The sequence below is a fragment of the Oryx dammah genome, unplaced genomic scaffold, assembly GCF_014754425.2.
Source record: "Oryx dammah isolate SB20612 unplaced genomic scaffold, SCBI_Odam_1.1 HiC_scaffold_4, whole genome shotgun sequence".
Classification (NCBI taxonomy): Eukaryota; Metazoa; Chordata; class Mammalia; order Artiodactyla; family Bovidae; genus Oryx; species Oryx dammah.
This window is the reverse complement of record NW_024070188.1, coordinates 55,155,909-55,176,284: the sequence shown is the minus strand read 5'-3', so window position 1 is coordinate 55,176,284 and position 20,376 is coordinate 55,155,909. Positions and strand designations below refer to the sequence as shown.

Genomic DNA, 20,376 nt, shown 5'->3' with positions numbered 1-20,376 from the left:
GGTGTAAACCCTAAATGGGGGACACTGATGGTATCATGGCCACTGGGTGAGAGAACGGATCAGAGTGGGATATAAGGATGTAAACAGGAGTTGGGGCAGGGAGGGAGAAACTGTCTCTGAATTAAGGGATGGGGAGGCAAACAGTGTACAGTGGAGACTAGAGGAAAGAGATTCACACAAACATGTCTAGACTTCCTCCTGTTGGCCCTCATCTAACACTGACCGCTCCCCCCGCCCCCATCACCACCCCAGGACTGCTACTGGAGCGAGATGATAGGAATTGTTGCATTAATAAAATGTGTAATCAAGACAGAACCATTTTTACAGGGATAAAACTGGCCAATTAGCATATTACAGTTAAGTCAGTTATATTGCATTTATTTGCAGCAATAGGTAATTAACTTCTTTGACTTTTTCTGAGAAGTCAGTTGGAATTAAACTACTGGGTAGATTCCACCAGAGTTTAGTGACCTTCTTCCGTATGCCATATTAAATCCTACTATTTTAAATAATTATGGGAGAGGCCAGTTTCAATGTGAAAATGTTCACAGACAATTAAAGAATTTTGTTTTATTGCATTTCTTTTTATTTTCTCTATGTGCAGTAAGTAAAACCAGTCTAGCAAGAGTGTATCACTTCCTAATGTCCTCTTGGGAGATTAAAAAAGCGATTTGAAATTAGAATAACAAAATACTCATTCACCAATTAGTATCTCTACTCAAATTATATTTCTAAAAAATTATTGAATATAAAGGGGAAAGATATAGCTGAAAAATTTCCTCCTTCAAGTAATAAGGCTTTTCCTCTTCTATCTCAATATAAACAATCATGAAACAATTCAGTATTCCTCTTCTATATGGGTTTTTATTATTAGGCCTTTTAATTCAATTTTGGGAGTAGGTAGAATATGATTTATAAAGAAAAAATATAGTTGAAGTTATTAAAAAACCCACCCTATTCATGTATCCTTTTTTCATAAATTATATTTATAAGCTAAATGTTTAAGAGGTAATTCTCAATGTATTCAGAATTGCCAATAAATGCATTTTACCATGTTTTAAAATATATGTAAGTAATAGGTACATTTATAAGTGTAAAGATTAAATGTTGCTTTCTAAAATAGAGTGTAACAGTAAACTTAATATACTATCCTTCTATTTATGTTTTGGTTCCAAAAAATAAAAAGAAAATTCAAGCGGTACCTCATTCATTGTTTGCAGATATTTGCTGTGTAAGGGTTGACTGAGTTTAATTTATAATTATCAATGATAAATATGAAATACTGTGTAAAATTCAATCCCAATTTTATTAACCTTTAATCAGTTGCTTTCTAAGAACAAATTTTCAGGTTTAAAGGAGCTTTAAAATAATTTAAGTGAAGTGGAAATGTAAAAATATTTATCACATGGCTGTTTGGTCATTGCCAAAGTTTTCTGTAGAGGATAAACCTTTTCATTCTACAAACATGTTATAATCAGTAGCCTCTCAAGGTAAACAGTTTCAAAGCAAATATCTCTTTGGTTTTGTTAAGGAGAAGTTGAGTTTCCAAGTTCTCCAGCTTAGTATTATGATACTGTAGAAATAGTACTACTTCCTCATGTACTAAATGAACCATGTTTTCTTCTGACTTTACAGTAGAAGATATGGCCAGTATACTATGAACCAGGAAGTCACCAAAGCTACAGAAAGACCTCCATTTGATCGATCAAGTTCCCAGGATTCTTTGGATGAACTATCTATGGAAGCTTATTGGACTGAACTAGAAAATATCAAGAAATCTCATGAAAACAGACAAGATGATCAAGAGGTGGTGGTTGTCAAAGAGCCTGATGGTAATGATGAAATTAATAAAACTTTTTCTTAGTTTATTTTGTATGTATTGATGGGAAATGAATACATAGGAAGACAGAAATTAAAATGAGGAAAACCAGAAAAAAAAATAGTAGTTGCCTTTCAACTTAAAAATGACTTAATTATGGCAAATTATAGATGCAGCTGCCAAATATAAATGATATAAGTAAATTCACTGAGTTTTGGATATGGCTAGAGACTCTTATTGGCTAAGCTGTATCATAGACTTTTCGGGCTGGACTTGATCTCTGAAATCATTTAACGTCTCTTTAAATTCCATTTGTGGTATCCTAGCCCCATGGTTGTTTGGCCTCAAGTGAGTACAGCTGCTGCTGATGTTGATGTTTTTCCATTGTTCAGTCAGCTTGAGCTGTTTTGATGTTCTTTATTTTATTGATTTGCAATCTATTCCACACTACCTTTGACTCACTTATTGTCAATCTACTTTCTGGAAGAGCAGAACAAATCTGCTCTGTTGTTTGCATGACAGCTTTTCAAATGATTGAGGATAGTTATCTTGTTACTGGACAAATAACTTTTTTCTAGAAGGAGAAAGATTCACATAAATCAGTCCTTGGTGGTAGATTGCAGACCTATTCTCATCTTGGTCATCTTATCTTTCAGACTGTTGTCTTCTAGACTGGCAACAGTGCCACAGTTCAGCCAGCTAAGCTTGGGGTGGAGATTTTGACAGCAAAAGTGGAAGATGGTATTAGCATTTTTAGCCTCCCTATTTACTTCTCATATTTGGTTCTTAATTGCTGTCATCTCTATCTGCGTTTCCCACAGTCCCCATTATTGTACTTGATATTCTGGAAGAAGCATGGAAAATTTTACTTTTTTCCCTCCTCTTAAATTTCATGCCTTTTTTTTTTTTTAAATCAACATTAAATTCAAGAAAACACTAGGTTTCTCATGTCTAACTCTGGTATCTATTATATTAGCTTGCCTTCCATGCCTTGTGCTGACCATAAGTTTGTAAATATATCTTTGGTGTACAGGCTGATACAGATTCCAAAAAAGAGCCACAGTCAGTACCTTGGGACTCACAGCTAGCAGTGATCTGTTTTTCAACAGAAGACTTCTTAATGATGCGAAATGACTTAGCATCAAGTTGTTTAGTTCTAAAATCTGCATAGGTTTTTCTCCTTTGCTATAACATTGCTTGGAAAAAAAAAAAACAACCATTAATACTTCAGATATGCAGATGACACCACCCTTATGGCAGAAAGTGAAGAGGAACTAAAAAGCCTCTTGATGAAAGTGAAAGAGGAGAGTGAAAAAGTTGGCTTAAAGCTCAACATTCAGAAAACGAAGATCATGGCATCCAGTCCCATCACTTCATGGGAAATAGATGGGGAAACAGTGGAAACAGTGTCTGACTTTATTTTTTTGGGCTCCAAAATCACTGCAGATGGTGACTGCAGCCATGAAATTAAAAAGACGCTTACTCCTTGGAAGGACAGTTATGACCAACCTAGATAGCATATTCAAAAGCAGAGACATTACTTTGCCAACAAAGGTCTGTCTGGTCAAGGCTCTGGTTTTTCCAGTGGTCATGTATGGATGTGAGAGTTGGACTGTGAAGAAAGCTGAGTGCCGAAGAATTGATGCTTTTGAACTGTGGTGTTGGAGAAGACTCTTGAGAGTCCCTTGGACTGCAAGGAGATCCAACCAGTCCATCCTAAAGGAGATCAGTCCTGGGTGTTCTTTGGAAGGAATGATGCTAAAGCTGAAACTCCAATACTTTGGCCACCTCATGCAAAGAGTTGACTCATTGGAAAGGACTCTGATGCTGGGAGGGATTGGAGGCAGGAGGAGAAGGGGATGACAGAGGATGAGATGGCTGGATGGCATCACCATCTCGATGGACTTGAGTTTGAGTGAAGTCCGGGAGTTGGTGATGGACAGGGAGGCCTGGCATGCTGCAATTCATGGGGTCGCAAAGAGTCAGACACAACTGAGCAACTGAACTGAACTGAATACTTGAAAGAGGAAAGTTGGAGATTTTCCTTAATTTAACATTGATTTGTAAAAGAAAACAATAGCCAGCTCATCCTTTTATTTGGGTTCTCTTTCATTTTACTCTCATTCTTCTCACTTTACCAATCCAGTTATGCTTATTTGTAATAATAGTATCTTTCAACTTTTCTGATCAGTGTTTCAAGATGGCAGCAGCATACCGGTAGCCTGCTGAGCAAGGAGTAAGCATTCTGCGGAAAGAAGCACTCACGCCTGATACATACCCATGTGTCAGCTATGTCTTAACTCTCCAAGGCTAAAATGGATTCATAAAATGTTGTTCATGATGTGATTAACAAGAATTGGGAGTGTTTCTACACACCCATGCCTTTTTTTGACTTTAAATAGTTTGAATTTTACCTCTACTTTTTAATGGAACAAGCTGCTCTGTATTGTAATCTTGTTTACTTCCCTTATGGCAGTATCAGCTTTTTCTGACCTTTTTTTGAGTTCTACTTTAATATCTTTAATAATCATGGTGAGTTTTTATGTCAGTGAACAGTTTTTGTTGCCTGGTAGGCAGAATGCCCTGCACTGCCTTATGTTTCTTGAAGTCAAGGTTATTGATACTTTATTTCTGCCCTCATGGAGTCTAGATAGTAGAGAAGCTATAGACAAGCACACTGGTCAGTGCTCTGTCTTGTGCTGCGGGCTATAATGGACCTCTGCAAAGTTCTTTGCATGTGACATGCTCACATTTGGTTATAAGGCAACCAGGGCAGCTGTGCTTTAGTTTACAGATGAAAAAACAGAGTCAGCTTGAGGCTAAGTGACTTGACCAAAATGATGTGGCCATCAAGGTGCAGGAATGGAGTATGGACAGATCTTTTGTGTCCCAAGTCCTTGGTTTTTTGATGTCCCCTATAAATGTGGAGCTTGGAGTAAATCTATTCTAGTTGTCATTCAGTTTTTCTACAATCATCAATAAAATTTTTTTGGCCATGCCTCACAGCAAGTGGGATCTTAGTTCCCTGACCAGGGACCGAACCCTTGCCCTCTGCAGTAGGAGCCTAGACCATCGGGAAGGTGTTGAATTGTCAACAGATCTTACACAATATTTGCTTTACTGTTTACTCCCTTACAGTGTTTTGAATTGATTCAGTTGTTTAATTAGTTTCATATAATTTTTTTTTTCTGAAAATAGTTTGCTTTAAAAAAAAATTGTAAAGAAAGAAAAACAGGACTCTGGTATGCTGACTGGGGGGTTAAAAAATTAATTTGAAATTGATTAGTTCCTGATGTCCAGATGCTTTTTACTTCTTTGCCACACTGTCAGCTACAGAGAGCAGAGAAAATAAGCCTTTCCATCAATTAGGGTCGGACTCTGGGATAGTGCTGAATGTAAGCCAAGAAATAGAGCTTTAATGGCCATCCCCAGCATTGACTTCCTTCTGTAACTTGATGGAAGTAAGTTATCTTTTCATTGCTTGCTCATCTCTGGAAAGGGAACAGTATTATCTTCCCCTAGTTAATCTGCAGGGAAGTTAGAGAGGTTAATCACATGTGAAGTCATTTAAAAATTTTAATTGAGTATATATGAAATGGATCTAAAATTTGATATCTTTATGGCTGGAGTTTATGGCAGTGCTCCAAGTTTCAGATAATGATTCTTAGCACTGTGGCTGGGTTATGGTACAAGAGTTTTAGTAAGGGTTTTTAAAACAGTTTTTAAAAATGTAGAAGTTCTCATATTTTGTGATTTAAATACCATTTTTTCTCTACTGTCTCAGAGGGAGAATTGGAAGAAGAGTGGCTTAAGGAGGCTGGTTTGTCCAATCTCTTTGGAGAGACTGCTGGAGATCCCCAAGAGAGCATGGTGTTTTTATCAACGCTGACCCGGACGCAGGCGGCAGCTGTTCAGAAACGAGTAGAGACTGTCTCCCAGACCTTGAGGAAAAAAAACAAACAGTACCAGGTTCCTGACGTCAGAGACATATTTGCTCAACAGACAGGGTCAAAAGAAAAGGAGGTAGGTTTTCTTTTTCAGTAACATAGAGGAATAATGGCTTAGACTCATTTGAACCCATCCAGTTAAATCCATATCATTAAAAACTTAATGGGCATGTATATGTAAGGCCACCATAGCTTAGTTGGTAAAGAATCCTCTTGCAATGCAGGAGACCCTGGTTTAATTCCTGGATCAGGAAGATCCTCTGGAGAAAGGATAGGATACCCACTATAGTATTCTTGGGCTTCCCTGGTGACTCAGCTGGTAAAGAATCTGCCTTCAATGCTGGAGACCTGGGTTTGATCTCTGGGTTGGGAAGATCCCCTGGAGAAGGGAAAGGCTACCCACTCCAGTATTCTAGCCCAGAGAATTCCTTGGACTATATAGTCGATGGAGGTCGCAGAGAGTTAGACATGACTGAGCGACTTTCACTTTTCATATGTAAGGCACCAAAGCTCCATGCTGGCTGTGATCAAGAAGGATTCCATCCCTGTCCTTCTAGAAGTTACCTGCTGATGGGGCAGAAAAGGAAACAAGTTAAAATTCTCCGTGACAGTCCCTGCAGTGTGTCCTTGGAGCTTTGGGAGTGCCCCAACATCCTGGACAATGTGACTGCTAGTTGTTACTTAGCAGTCAGAAGCAGGAGGTTCTTTTTTCCACATTTACTCTTGTAGGAAAATTTGCTTTTTTTGAGACTCACGTGGGGATGAATGGAAGTGGAATGCAAGGAACCTAATTGCAGCTGAATTATAAAACAGGAACTCTGAACATGAAATAACTTCCCCTTTGTGTCTAGTGCCTAGCATGTAGAGGATTGGAATAGATATTTGCCATGATGATGAATTTATTAGTGGAAGCTGTTGGAGTGTGGTGGAGACTCTGAGGCTGATGGCTATCTAAGAAAGCATGGTACCAGTCAGAGACCTGAATGGCCTAGAACATTGCTATTCAGGTGAGCCATTTGGTAGGCTGTTTATGGAGTGCCCATGAGGACCTTAAGAGCTTGCCCAAAATGAAAATTAATATCTGCCCCAGCAAGAAACATGCTACAAACAGAAAAAAAGGTCAGCTGAACTTAATGGTGTTCTTAGGGTCAAAGTTGGTTTACACATTGAACTGTTCTCAGAAGACAGCATAGCTCTGGTCTAGAAGACCCAGGTGGATGGATGAAGTAAAAGCAAACAGAAGAGATCTTAAATGAGGATTGTAGTGATGATAATAGCAATTATTATAGCAGTAGCCACCACCACTGAACACTTACTGTGCTGACTACTTTCCATGCCTTATTTCATTTCATCCTTAGAGCTGTCCTATGAGTGAGGTTTCATCATTTCTACTGCTGAGGCTCATAGACTTTAAGTAACTTGCTCAACGGTCCCATAGATAGTAAAACCCAAATTTGTCAGACTCTAAATATGTGCTTTTAGCCACTATACATCCTACTACGTTTGGGTTTACATATATAATTTTGATATTAAGTAATCCCAGTAAATACATGAGATTGTATTTATACTACAAATAAAGGGTAACAAAAATCTTTTTTTTTTAATTTGGGAATAAGAAGATATATTTAAGGTATCTTTCTGTCATATAGAGGTTTTTTGGCTTTTTGTAAACATTTCATTCTTCTAAGAAATCCTGCATAGTTGCAGATTGCTTCTCTGTATGGTCAATTGCAGATCAAATCCAGTCCATTTTATGGGAGTTTTGGGGTCACAGGATTGCTCCAGACAGATCTGTTGCTGCTGTGAGGCAGTTACACACTTGCGTGCCACCCATTCGTTATTTGGAAGGACTAGACTGCTTTTTTACAGCAGTAAAAAAATGAATAATAAGGAAATCCAGTATTATTGGCATTTCCTTCCCAATTAAAGAGCCCTCCCTGAGGGAGTTAAGAGGAAGCCAAAAGTGGGAGGAGACAGAGAACTGAGTCTCAGCAAACCATATTCTGTGGGATTCCTGCCAGTCTTGAAGAGGATGTTGCTTCTCAGGGCTAGAAGCAACATTTTTCAGTGAATCCTTGCTAGTGTCTGAATCACATGGTTTGAATTCAAGGTAGTTGGTGGGTTGTATTGGCTGATGGAGTCAATAAGCGAGAAACAGCACAAGTGAATTAAAATAATGTTAACTTACGCTTTCTGCCTTTAATTGAAATATGACCACCCGTTAGAAATACGTCTTCCAACCCTCAAGTAAACAGGGGCCAGACTTAGCAGCAGCAGCAGCCATCTTTACTTGCATTTCTTCTATTCTCAAGTAAATGCAGTATGCCCTCCATATCCCTGGCTTCTGCACCTGTGTTTAGGGAGGGCTGACTGTGCTCTGCCATTCTTTATAAGGGACCGGAGCATCCTCCAGTGTTGGTATTCATGGGGGTGGGGGTGTCCTTTAACCAATCTCCCACAGACACTGAGTGACGACTGTCCATATTTCAGCTCTTCCATGTTTAATGCTTCCTCATGAAGCCCTTGCTGACACTGGGAAATAAAATACAGAAATGAATACCATCTGCACTGTCATCTTCAATTGCTTAGGAAAACAATTTCAACCACATGCTCCAAAATATGTGTTCATATGTAAGATTAGAGTTACTCACTGTGTTCACTGTGCCATGGAGGGCCAGCCTTCTGCAGGCTTGGGGTGGAGGGAGGAAGGTGGTATTGCTCTGCCTGAGGGGGATTGAAGTAGTGTCCCTTTGTGATTGGTTCTCACTGTGTACTGTCCTGCATAATCTAAGGAGAGCACCTCCACGTGCCTGCCCTGGTGCTTTTCCCGCTCTTCTTAGATTGCAGGTGGAGAGGGGAGTCCTTCTCTGCTAGCACTTGAGCCGCGACGTGTGGGGAGGGGACTACAGAGGCTCCCTTCTTTTGTATTGAAATGAAAGTCCACTAGAATGAGTAGTTTAAAAACAATTCATTCAGATAGACCTCTGTGTATGATTGACCGAGGCTCCCCTTCCTGATTCCTTCTGGAGCCTTTCTTGGGAAGGAGGGAGTACTGGCTGGACACACTTGCTGGTGAGAGGAGCCAGCTGCATTTTGCTGTGTCCATAAACCCTTGGAGGGCTTCATTTCTTTGGCTGTCACTGTCCCAACCCCTTGAAAGAGGAGTTCCTGTGACCATCTAAGCTCTTATTACCTGCTTGGTAAATTAGTTTTGATTTCTCTCACATTTACTACTGGCCTTTTAAAATAGAAGTATTCTACTTTTTTACCTATATGTCAGTTTATAATTTTATTTTATAACCATGTCATTGAGAAAGAATTCACATACCATCCAGTTCACCCATTTAAAGTTTACAATACAGAGATTTTTAGTGTAGTCATATATATGCAACCATCACCACAGTCATTTTAGCACATTTTCATCATCTCCAAAAGAAACCCCATACCCATAGCAGTCATTCCTTGCTTTCTCCTCCTTCCCCCTAGGCAACCACTAATCTTTGTTTCTGTGACTTGCCTGTGCTGAAGATTTCGTAGAAGTGGAATCACACAGTATGTGGTGGTCCTTGTGACTTTCACTTCATATCATGTTTACGAGGTTCATCCATGTTACCCCATGTATCTGTAGTTTCTTTACTTTTGTTTCTTTTTATTGTCAAATAACATTCCATTGTGTGGATGGCTCACATTTTATTTATCTACTCATTTGTTAATGGATATTAACTTTTTGAGATGTTGTCTTAATGGTGTTCCTGATGGTAGGGACACCTGATATTGCCTGCATTTCCACAGAGCTTAGTAGTATGTCTTGTATGTTGTGGGTGATCACGTATTTGTTGGCTGGTTGCTTGTTAATTATAACCGTAGTCCTTTTATTTCTGTGGTATAAGTCTGAGTACATTTCTTGTGCTCTACAGGTTAGTAATAGAGTTATTTACAATACCATTTCTCTAGTTGTGAGTGGGAAATGACTAAATGGCCCATTTTCTATCTTTAGGCTCCAGATGGCACAGAATCACAATCAGTTGGAACAGATGAAAACAAATACCGAGGAAAAGATGGTAAGCTGGACCCGTTCTCTTGTATTTTCTCATTATTAGTATAACAAATAGATAAGACCATTTAAAACATTCATCTTCAATTCTAGTAAGCAAATTCAATTAAAATACTCATATCAGGTACCCAAGTAGATAATTGCATAAGTCTAAGCATATAGGAGGAGCCTGGTAGGCTGCAGTCCATGGGATTGCAAAGAGTCGGACATGACTGAGTGACTTCACCTTCACTTTTCACTTTCATGCATTGGAGAAAGAAATGGTAACCCACTCCAGTGTTCTTGCCTGGAGAATCCCAGGGACGGGGGAGCCTGGTGGGCTGCCATCTATGGGGTCGCACAGAATTGGACACGACTGAAGCGACTTAGCAGCAGCAGCAGCAGAGCATATAGCTGGGTTTTGAGTTTTTAAAAATACTTGTCTGTATATATTCTAACATCTCTCTACATAGTTTTCTTGAATGCTTACCGTGTGCCAGGTGCTATGCAGAGACATTTACCTAATTTAATATTCTCATGAATGCTCTGTAATAAATATTATTCTTAACCCATTCATCAGATGAGAGAAGTAAGGTTTTGAGATATAAAGTCACTTCCCCAAGGCCATACAGCTAGTAAGGGGAGCCAGTGAATTTGGAACTTCGTTTTCAAATCTTAAGTTCTTAGCTCATAAATGGATTGCTTTTAAGAAAGTTTAAAAAGACATTTTAAATTAAGATCTGGGAGTGGGGGCAAAAGTTGATTATAATTCTCCATTTCATTCCTTTTTCTGTATCTGTTATTTCAGAAATGAATTAGAAATTCAAAGCATGGATGAAAATAAATAGTAAGGATTTATTAGTACTTACCAAGAAAGAATTTAAAGCTATTTCATGGATTTACAAAAAGAAAAAATGTTCTAAAAGGTTTACAAAAAGGTCATAGGTTAATCCTTAATGTGTTGCTACTTAAATAATATAACAAAGATAGTCAGTGGCTGCCTGCATCCCGATTGGGACTTTGCTTTTGTTTATGTTCTTAATACCCAGTACCTGGGGTGTTCATGGCATTATTAGTGTCATGTTTGGGTTGGAAGTAGTGAAGGAAGAGTGTCAGGTAGACTGCGGAGGCCTGGGAAGTGTTCCCAACCTTTCTATAAAAATCAGAGTTTTGTCCAAAATTACTGTTTTTGTTCATTTGCTAAGTCATGTCCAACTCTTAGTGGCCCCATGGACTGCAGCACCCCAGGATCCTCTGTCCTTCATTATCTCCCAGAGTTAGCTCAAATTTTTACCCATTGAGTCAGTGATGCTATCTAATCATCTTGTCCTCTATTGCCTCCTTCTCCTTCTGCCTTCAATCTTTCCCAGCATCAGGGTCTTTTCCAACAAATTGGCTCTTTACATCAGGTGGCCAGAGTATTGGAGCTTCAGCATCAGTCCTTCCAAAGAATATTCAGGGTTGATTTTCTGTAGGATTGACTGGTTTGATCTCCTTGGCAGTCCAAGGGACTCTCAAGAGTCTTCTTCAGCACCACAGTTTGAAAGCATCAGTTCTTTGGCATGCAGCCTTCTTTATGGTCCAACTCTCACATGTGCACGTGACTACCAGAAAAACCATAGCTTTGACTAGATGGACCTTTGTTGGCAAAGTGATGTCTCTGCTTTTTAATACACTGCTAGGTTTGTCATAGCTCTCCTTCCAAAGAGCAAACGTCTTTTAATTTCATGGCTACAAAGTCATCATTTGCAGTGACTTTGGAGGCCAAGAAAAGAAAATTTGTCACTTTGGGACATTTTGGAGTCTTGGAGCATCTAATATCTTTATCTTTCCTTCCATGCTTTTGTCTCAGAACTCCTCTCCTGTACCCCTGCCTTCAAATAGATGCACACACATAATATGTGTGTGTGTGTGTGTGTGTATATATATATATTCATATGTATATATGTGTGTGCATGTGTGTATAGACACATGAGTCTATATATTTGTGTTCATAAAAGCACCTGCTTTTTACTATTCTGTGGAAATTTCTTCAGTTACATAAGTATATCAGATTAAAATGATTGGGTATTTCCCCAGGGCTGTGTGCCTGCTGACACTGGAATGGCAGGCAGACTGGAATAGCCCTTGATGGCTGGATAGAGAACTGGGTTGTCAAGAGAGACAGATGAACCTTTTGTGCCAATGTCAATATGTTTTGGGCTTTGGAGAAGAGCGACTGGCAGTTGCTAAATGAATACTGAGGAAAACATTGTCCTTTCTTGGTGTTTTCCTCCTTTGCTAGAGATGGTGATATAGCCTATATAAACAGAAGTTCTGGAAGGCAAGCTCATTGTAGCAGCTTTTTCCAGCCTAGCTTGCGGCAGCCAAGTGGAATGTGACAAGCTTGCTGCCTGATTTACATCTGCTTTTGCTGGAATACTATGAAGTGGGCAGAGAGCCTCCAGTGAGAATAATAAGATAATGTGTATGACGCCATCCAAGTCACTGAGGATTTACTACTGCACCTGTTCTGGGCAATACTGGGCTCTTTTGCTAGCCAGTGAATTCCCCAGTGTTATGCAAATGTTGAAAGGTTCTGAATGAAATGCACGGAAAATTTGTCTGGAGTTCAAAAGTGGAGCGCTTTCCACTTGAAATATGAAAGACTAAGCTACATAGTCTGTTTTAAATGTTTTCTGTACACTTGGGCTTTTATGCATGTTCTATGGAAGTTACTTATTCTAAATGAAAATTATAACATTTTAATGTTGCCAGGGTTGTTGCGTTTCAAATTCATTAATCTACTGCTAAGTATCAATCGTCTCACCAAATTGTACAACATTATGTATTTGAGAGACTAATAATGTTCAATACATACATTTAGAAGTGTTAATAATGCCCAAATAATTTTTAAAACTTTCATGTAATATATATTTTCTTTTTTTGAGTTCCATGGAGGAAGCGAAATTATTTTTTTAAATAAAGACATGGATTATTTTGGACAATTGAAAAACTTTGAGTTTTTTAAAATATTTGTAACTTGGTGCTATTGTCCACTTTAAAAACCAAAGGAAAAAATAGATTAAAATTGTATTATTTACACTTCAGGGCTTAAAGAGCCAAAAGGTTTATCTCAGCATTCTCTATTAATGTTTCTCCTTGAGAAAGTGAAAGTGAAGTCACTCAGTCGTGTCCGACTCTTTGCAACCCCGTGGACTGTAGCTTACCAGGTTCCTCCATCCATGGGATTCTCCAGGCAAGAATACTGGAGTGGGTTGCCATTTCCTTCTCCAGGGGATCTTCCTGACCCAGGGCTTGAACCCAGGTCCCCCACACTGCAAACAGATGCTTTACCCTCTGAGCTACCAGGGAGAGTAAATGATTAATTCATAAATACTTTTATTAGTGAATTAACCATCCATTTCTTAGATCATCCTGAAACTCTTTTTCCTGCTATCTGCCTTAACTGGAGTTATCATTTAATCCTTCTCTATATTGTGCTTTTTGTTTTTGCTAATATTTGGAGGAAATTCATATGTTTTAAATGTATTCTAACTTAATTATAATTTTTCTCCTTAGTTTTGAGTTCAGCACAGAACATTTATTTGTGTGTGGTGGGGGAACTAGTGTTTATTGTAGCTCTGATGTGGGGCTGTTAAGAACAGGGAGTCCATTTAACATGCTTGTTCATAAACACTCAGGTTTTGGAAAGGTAGCTTCTAATTTAAGAAAATGGCTAATCAGTTTTTTCCTTTCAGAATGGTTTCCTAGGAAACCAACATACATATTCACAGTAAAACATAAACTAGTGTAAACCAGTGGGAAAATAAAACTCAAATTGTGCTTTGATATTTAAGTTAATACTTTAAAAATTAATCAAAGGTCTAGTTATCCTTAGTTTTAAACAAAATTGTCACAGGCTGTTGAAAAAGCATAATGTAGCATAGTTAGGAACAGATAAATACAATCAGAGCTCCAAATTTACTTTCACTTTTGGACTTGACATAGGTCAGTTCTTTCTTTCTTTCTTAACTGTGAGATGTGACCAGGGCCAGCTATATAATTTGCGAGGCTCAGTGCAAACTGAAAATGTAGAGCTTCTCATTCAAATTTCAAGAAGGCAACAGCAGAGCATTAAACCCAGCGTGGGGCCTGTACCAAGCACTTTGGAAGTCCTACCCCCATGAACCCCGCCCTGGTTATTGAGTGGGAGTGAAAAAGGCTAGATTTAGATTTATTCTTATTTTCTTTAGAGTAAAATAATTTTTGTGTTCGTTTTTTATTTAAATGACTATAAATATAGAAAATATATAGAAGATAATACAAATATGTTTTCTGAAGGCATCAGACTTTTAATAGTAAATGTGTATATATAACATATTTATTACATTGAAAAACTTACCTTCCATCACCTTGTTGTGTTATAGTATATATGCATTTGATTATATCGCATAAGCTTACTGATGTAATCTAGAATTAAAGGTCACAGTGAGAAAATGACAATAATCCTGTCATTGATGCCAGGTGTTTTTCTAGTGTGAGTTGTGTTAAAACCCAAAACTTATCAAATAGCCAAATTTAGAAGTATTTTCTTCCAAGCTTAAACCTGATGTTTTCAGCAAAGAAGTTTTCAAGTGTTAATTCCCCCCTGCTCCCCCCGGAGGATTAACAGCAAATAAAGCAAGAAAAAAAATGTTAAATTTATTATAAACTGTTGATGTAAATACCTGGAACTCATTTGACTGGATTTACACTTGTAAGAACTGTTATAATCCCTGTAATAATCTGATTCCTGAACCAGATACCTCCAGAACTGACTCCCACGGTGAACATTCTTGGTGCTGGAATTTTTGCTTTGATTGGTAGATAGCATTCCAGAAAGGACATGCAGGGCATGAAAGAAATCTTATTCAGGAATCTGGTCCACTGTGAGGAAATTAAATGGTATATAATAGTTTTAAAAACCTTTGTTCAGTCATGTCCAACTCTGTGTGACCCTGTGGACTCTACCCTGCTGGGCTCCTCTGTCCATGGTATTCTCCAGGCAAGAATACTAGAGTGGGTTGCCAGCCCCTTCTACAGGGGATCTTCCCAACCTAGGACTTGAACTTAGGTCTCTTGCATTGCCAGGTGGATTCTTTAGCAGCTGAGCCACCAGGGTTTTAAGAGAGTAAAACTAACCTCCTTCTCTTCTCATTTCTGAGTATAAAGTAAAACAATCATTAAGTGTACTGTGGCAGAGAGGTCTGACAGAATGTGGTCCACTGGAGAAAGGAATGGCAAACCACTTCAGTATTCTTGTCTTGAGAACCCCATGAACAGTATGAAAAGGCAAAATGATAGGATACTGAAAGAGGAACTCCCCAGGTCGGTAGGTGCCCAATATGCTACTGGAGATCAGTGGAGAAATAACTCCAGAAAGAATGAAGGGATGGAGCCAAAGCAAAAACAATACCCAGTTGCGGATGTGACTGGTGATAGAAGCAAGGTCCGATGCTGTAAAGAGCAATATTGCATAGGAACCTGGAATGTCAGGTCCATGAATCAAGGCAAATTGGAAGTGGTCAAACAGGAGATGGCAAGAGTGAACGTCGACATTCTAAGAATCAGTGAACTAAAATGAACTGGAATGGGTGAATTTAACTCAGATGACCATTATATCTACTACTGGGGGCAGGAATCCCTCAGAAGAAATGGAGTAGCCATCATTGTCAACAAGAGAGTCCGAAATGCAGTACTTGGATGTAATCTCAAAAATGACAGAATGATCTCTGTTCATTTCCAAGGCAAACCATTCAATATCAGTGATCCAAGTCTATGCCCCAACCAGTAACACTGAAGAAGCTGAAGTTGAATGGTTCTATGAAGACCTACAAGATCTTTTAGAACTAACACCCAAAAAAGATGTCCTTTTCATTATAGGGAAAAGTAAAAAGTGAAAGTGAAGTCGCTTAGTCGTGTCCGACTCTTTGCGGCCCCATGGACTGTAGTCTACCAAGCTCCTTGGTCCATGGGATTTTCCAGGCAAGAATACTGGAGTGGGTTGCCGTTTCCTTCCCCAGGGGATCTTTGTGACACAGGGATCAAACCCAGGTCTCCTGCATTGTAGGCAGACGCTTTACCGTCTGAGCTACCAGGAAAGCCCTTATAAGGGACTGGAATGCAAAAGTAGGAAGTCAAGAAACACTTGGAGTGACAGGCAGATTTGGCCTTGGAATATAGAATGAAACAGGGCAAAGGCTAATAGAGTTTTGCCAAGAGAACACACTGGTCATAGCAAACACCCTCTTCCAACAACACAAGAGAAGACTCTACACGTGGACATCACTAGATGGTCAACACTGAAATTAGATTGATTATATTCTTTGCAGCCAAAGATGGAGAAGCTCTATACAGTCAGCAAAAACAAGACCAGGAGCTGACTGTAGCTCAGATCATGAACTCCTTATTGCCAAATTCAGACTTAAATTGAAGAAAGTAGGGAAATCCACTAGACCATTCAGGTATGACCTAAATCAAATCCCTATGATTATACAGTGGAAGTGAGACATAGATTTAAGGGACTAAATCAGATAGATAGAGTGCCTGATAAACTATGGACAGAGGTTCATGACATTGTTCAGGAGACAGGGATCAAGACCATCCCCATGGAAAAGAAATGTGAAAAAGCAAAATGGCTATCTGGAGAGTCCTTACAAATAGCTGTGAAAAGAAGTGAAGCGAAAAGCAAAGGAGAAAAGGAAAGATATTCCCATCTGAATGCAGAGTTCCAAAGAATAGCAAGAAGAGATAAGAAAGCCTTCCTCAGTGATCAATGCAAAGAAATAGAGGAAAACAACAGAATGGGAAAGACTAGAGATCTCTTCAAGAAGATTAGAGATACCAAGGGAACATTTCATGCAAAGATGGGCTCGATAAAGGACAGAAATGCTATGGACCTAACAGAAGCAGAAGATATTAAGAAGAGGTGGCAAGAATACACAGAAGAACTATACAAAAAATATCTTCATGACCCAGATAATCATGATGATGTGATCACTCACCTAGAGCCAGACATCGTGGAATGTGAAGTCAAGTGGGCCTTAGAAAGCGTCACTAAGAACAAAGCTAGTGGAGGTGATGGAATTCCAGTTGAGCTACTTCAAATCCTGAAAGATGATGCTGTGAAAGTGCTGCACTCAATATGCCAGCAAATTTGGAAAACTCAGCAGTGGCCACAGGACTGGAAAAGGTCAGTTTTCATTCCAATCCCAAAGAAAGGCAATGCCAAAGAATGCTCAAACTACTGCACGATTGTACTCACCTCACATGCTAGTAAAGTAATGCTCAAAATTCTTCAAGCCAGGCTTCAGCAATACATGAACCGTGAACTCCCTGGTGTTCAAGCTAGTTTTAGAAAAGGCAGAGGAACCAGAGAGCAAATTGCAACATCCGCTGGATTATGGAAAAAGCAAGAGAGTTCCAGAAAAACATCTATTTCTGCTTTATTGACTAGGCCAAAGCCTTTGACTGTGTGGATCACAATAAACTGTGGAAAATTCTGAAACAGATGGGAATGCCAGACCACCTGATCTGCCTCTTGAGAAACCTATATTCAGGTCAGGAAACAACAGTTCAAACTGGACATGGAACAACAGACTGGTTCCAAATAGAAAAAGGAGTACATCAAGGCTGTATACTGTTACCCTGCTTATTTAACTTATATGCAGAGTACATCATGAGAAACGCTCGATTGGAAGAAGCGCAAGCTGGAATCAAGATTGCCAGGAGAAATATCAATAACCTCAGATATGCAGATGACACCACCCTGATGGCAGAAAGTAAAGAGGAACTAAAAAGCCTCTTGATGAAAGTGAAAGAGGAGCGTGAAAAAGTTGGCTTAAAGCTCAACATTCAGAAAATGAAGATCATGGCATCCGGTCCCATCACTTCATGGGAAATAGATGGGGAAACAGTGGAAACAGTGTTAGACTTTATTTCTGGGGGCTCCAAAATCACTGCAGATGGTGACTGTAGCCATGAAATTAAGGGACGCTTACTCCTTGGAAGGACAGTTATGACCAACCTAGATAGCATATTAAAAAGCAGAGACATTACTTTGCCAACAAAGGTCCGTCTGGTCAAGGCTATGGTTTTTCCAGTGGTCGTGTATGGATGTGCGAGTTGGACCGTGAAGAAAGTTGAGCACCGAAGAATTGATGCTTTTGAACTGTGGTGTTGGAGAAGACTCTTGAGAGTCCCTTGGACTGCAAGGAGATCCAACCAGTCCATTCTGAAGGAAATCAGTCCTTGGTGTTCATTGGAAGGAGTGATGCTAAAGCTGAAACTCCAGTACTTTGGCCACCTCATGCAAAGAGTTGACTCATTGGAAAAGACTCTGATGCTGGTAGGGATTGCGGCCAGGAGGAGAAGGGTATCGACAGAGGATGAGATGGCTGAATGACATCACCGACTCAATGGACGTGAGTTTCAGTGAACTTCGGGAGTTGGTAATGGACAGGGAGGTCTGGCGTGCTGCAGTTCATGCGGTTGCAGAGAGTCCCACACGATTGAGCGACTAAGCCGAACTAAATTTTAATCTCCCAGTATAATATAAAACAACAATTAAGTTTAGTAAGTTGTTATGAGTTTTTTGTTCAGAGCTTGAGATCATCCAGGCATGTTTTAGAATTGGATTCAATCTAAGAACTGTGACCTCAGAGAAAGATTCCACAATTCAGCTGTGGCTTTCTGGTTACCACCTTGCCTCCTCTGTCCCCCATGTGCCATTGTTACGATTCCTTGAGTATACGTTTTACAATGAAAAGAAGGGTTAATTATTGCTTACAGTAAGTTGTACTTTTCGTAAAGGTTTATATAGTTGATGTGTTAGAAGTTTTTTTTTTTTTTTTTTAAAGTAACCAAAGCACAGGAATTAAGTCTTCTATTTTGTTCTCAGACCAGGCATCTCACCTAGGTGTTGGTGGAAAGGAGCTGACCCCACTGGTGCCTCAGGAGGCACCTGCCTCTGAAACAGACATCAACCTGGAGGTATCATTTGCAGAGCAAGCTGTCAGTCAGAAAGAGAGCTCCAAAGAGAAGATCCAGAGAAGCAAAGGTGACGATGCCGCATTACTGGTACGTAGTACACTATTCAGATGTCACTATCAGATTACATTTTTCATCAGCTGTTTATTCTGAAAAATTTAAGTCCCTAGAAAAGTTGAATGAATAGTATAGAATACATCCCTACAGCTTCCCTGTAGATCCCATTCACCAGTTATTATAACATTGTATAATTTGTACTCTTTCTTGGGCTTCCTGGGTAGCTTAAGTGGTAAAGAATCTGCCTGCAATGTGGGAGACCTGGGTTCAATCCCTGGGTCAGGAAGATCCCCTGGAGAAGGGGATGGCAACCCACTCCAGTATTCTTGCCTGGAAAATTCCATGGACAGAGGAGCCTGGCAGGCTACAGTCCATGGGGTTGCAAAGAGTCACACACAGCTGAGCAACTACCACTTTCACTTTTCACTCTCTCTTTCTGTATCTACGTATAGGTTGTGCCATATACACTCACTTTCTTTTTTTAAGCCTAGCTAGGCCATACTCGGAGAGGGCAATGGCACCCCACTCCAGTACTCTTGCCTGGAAAATCCCATGGATGGAGGAACCTGGTAGGCTGTGGTCCATGAGGTCGCTAAGAGTCGGACATGACTGAGTGACTTTACTTTCATTTTTCACTTTCATGCATTGGAGAAGGAAATGGCAACCCACTCCAGTGTTCTTGCCTGGAGAATCCCAGGGATGGGGGAGCCTGGTGGGCTGCCGTCTATGGGGTCGCACAGAGTCGGACACGACTGAAGCGAGTTAGCTGCAGCAGCAGCAGCAGCAGCAGCAGGCCATACTAAACAAAACAGTTGTAATGCTTAAGAACTTGAACATTGAAACAATTATATTTTAATATATGACCATATTAGAAATTTCCCAGTTGTCACAATATTGTCCTAATGGCTTCTCCCTTGCTCTACCTGGGATTCAAACAAGGGTTATGCATTGCATTTGATGTCATATCTTTTTGGTTTCTTAAATTTAGATTAGATCCTCTGATTTCTCTGTATATTTTAGAGTCCAAATCAAATTTATGATTTTGTCTGTTTTTGATGACTGAATTCAAGTTGAACAGTTTTGGCAAACCTAGATGCCTAGGTTGTTTATTCCTCCCATCACATCATTATAAGAGGTGTGTGATGTCAGATGGCCCTCTTACTGGGAATGGAAGTATCACCTTCTATCCTCATTGTAAAAATACCTTTTCCTATTGGTAACTAATGCTAATTTGTGATCCTTGAAACCAAATGAATAGCCTATCTGCCAGTAATAACCTATCATCCCGTGGCTTTACCATGCATTTGTAATCCTTACCTGAAAAAATAGGCTAATGTTAGAGAAATGGTGATTTTTCTCATTTTATTATTCCTTCTATATTGACTGGCTGGCAATCTTCTGTGATAGTTGCTTTTCCTCCCTTTTCTCTTTTTATTTTTGAATGTCACTGTGCAGAAGCTTCCATTTTTCATTCAGTGTTTTATAAATCGTTACTGTTTTTCTTTGACGTT

At 39.4% G+C, this 20,376-nt stretch overlaps 1 protein-coding gene across 1 annotated transcript in view; it reads left to right on the top strand.

Annotated features, from left to right (window-relative positions):
* ARHGAP18 (Rho GTPase activating protein 18) overlaps positions 1-20,376 on the top strand; it is a 136,662-nt gene that overhangs the window by 65,754 nt on the left and 50,532 nt on the right. Inside the window, exons 2-5 of the mRNA XM_040238875.1 lie at positions 1,636-1,832; positions 5,604-5,842; positions 9,764-9,827; positions 18,720-18,898. Coding sequence (XP_040094809.1) covers positions 1,636-1,832; positions 5,604-5,842; positions 9,764-9,827; positions 18,720-18,898 — 679 coding nt within the window. The remainder of the gene's footprint in view (positions 1-1,635; positions 1,833-5,603; positions 5,843-9,763; positions 9,828-18,719; positions 18,899-20,376) is intronic.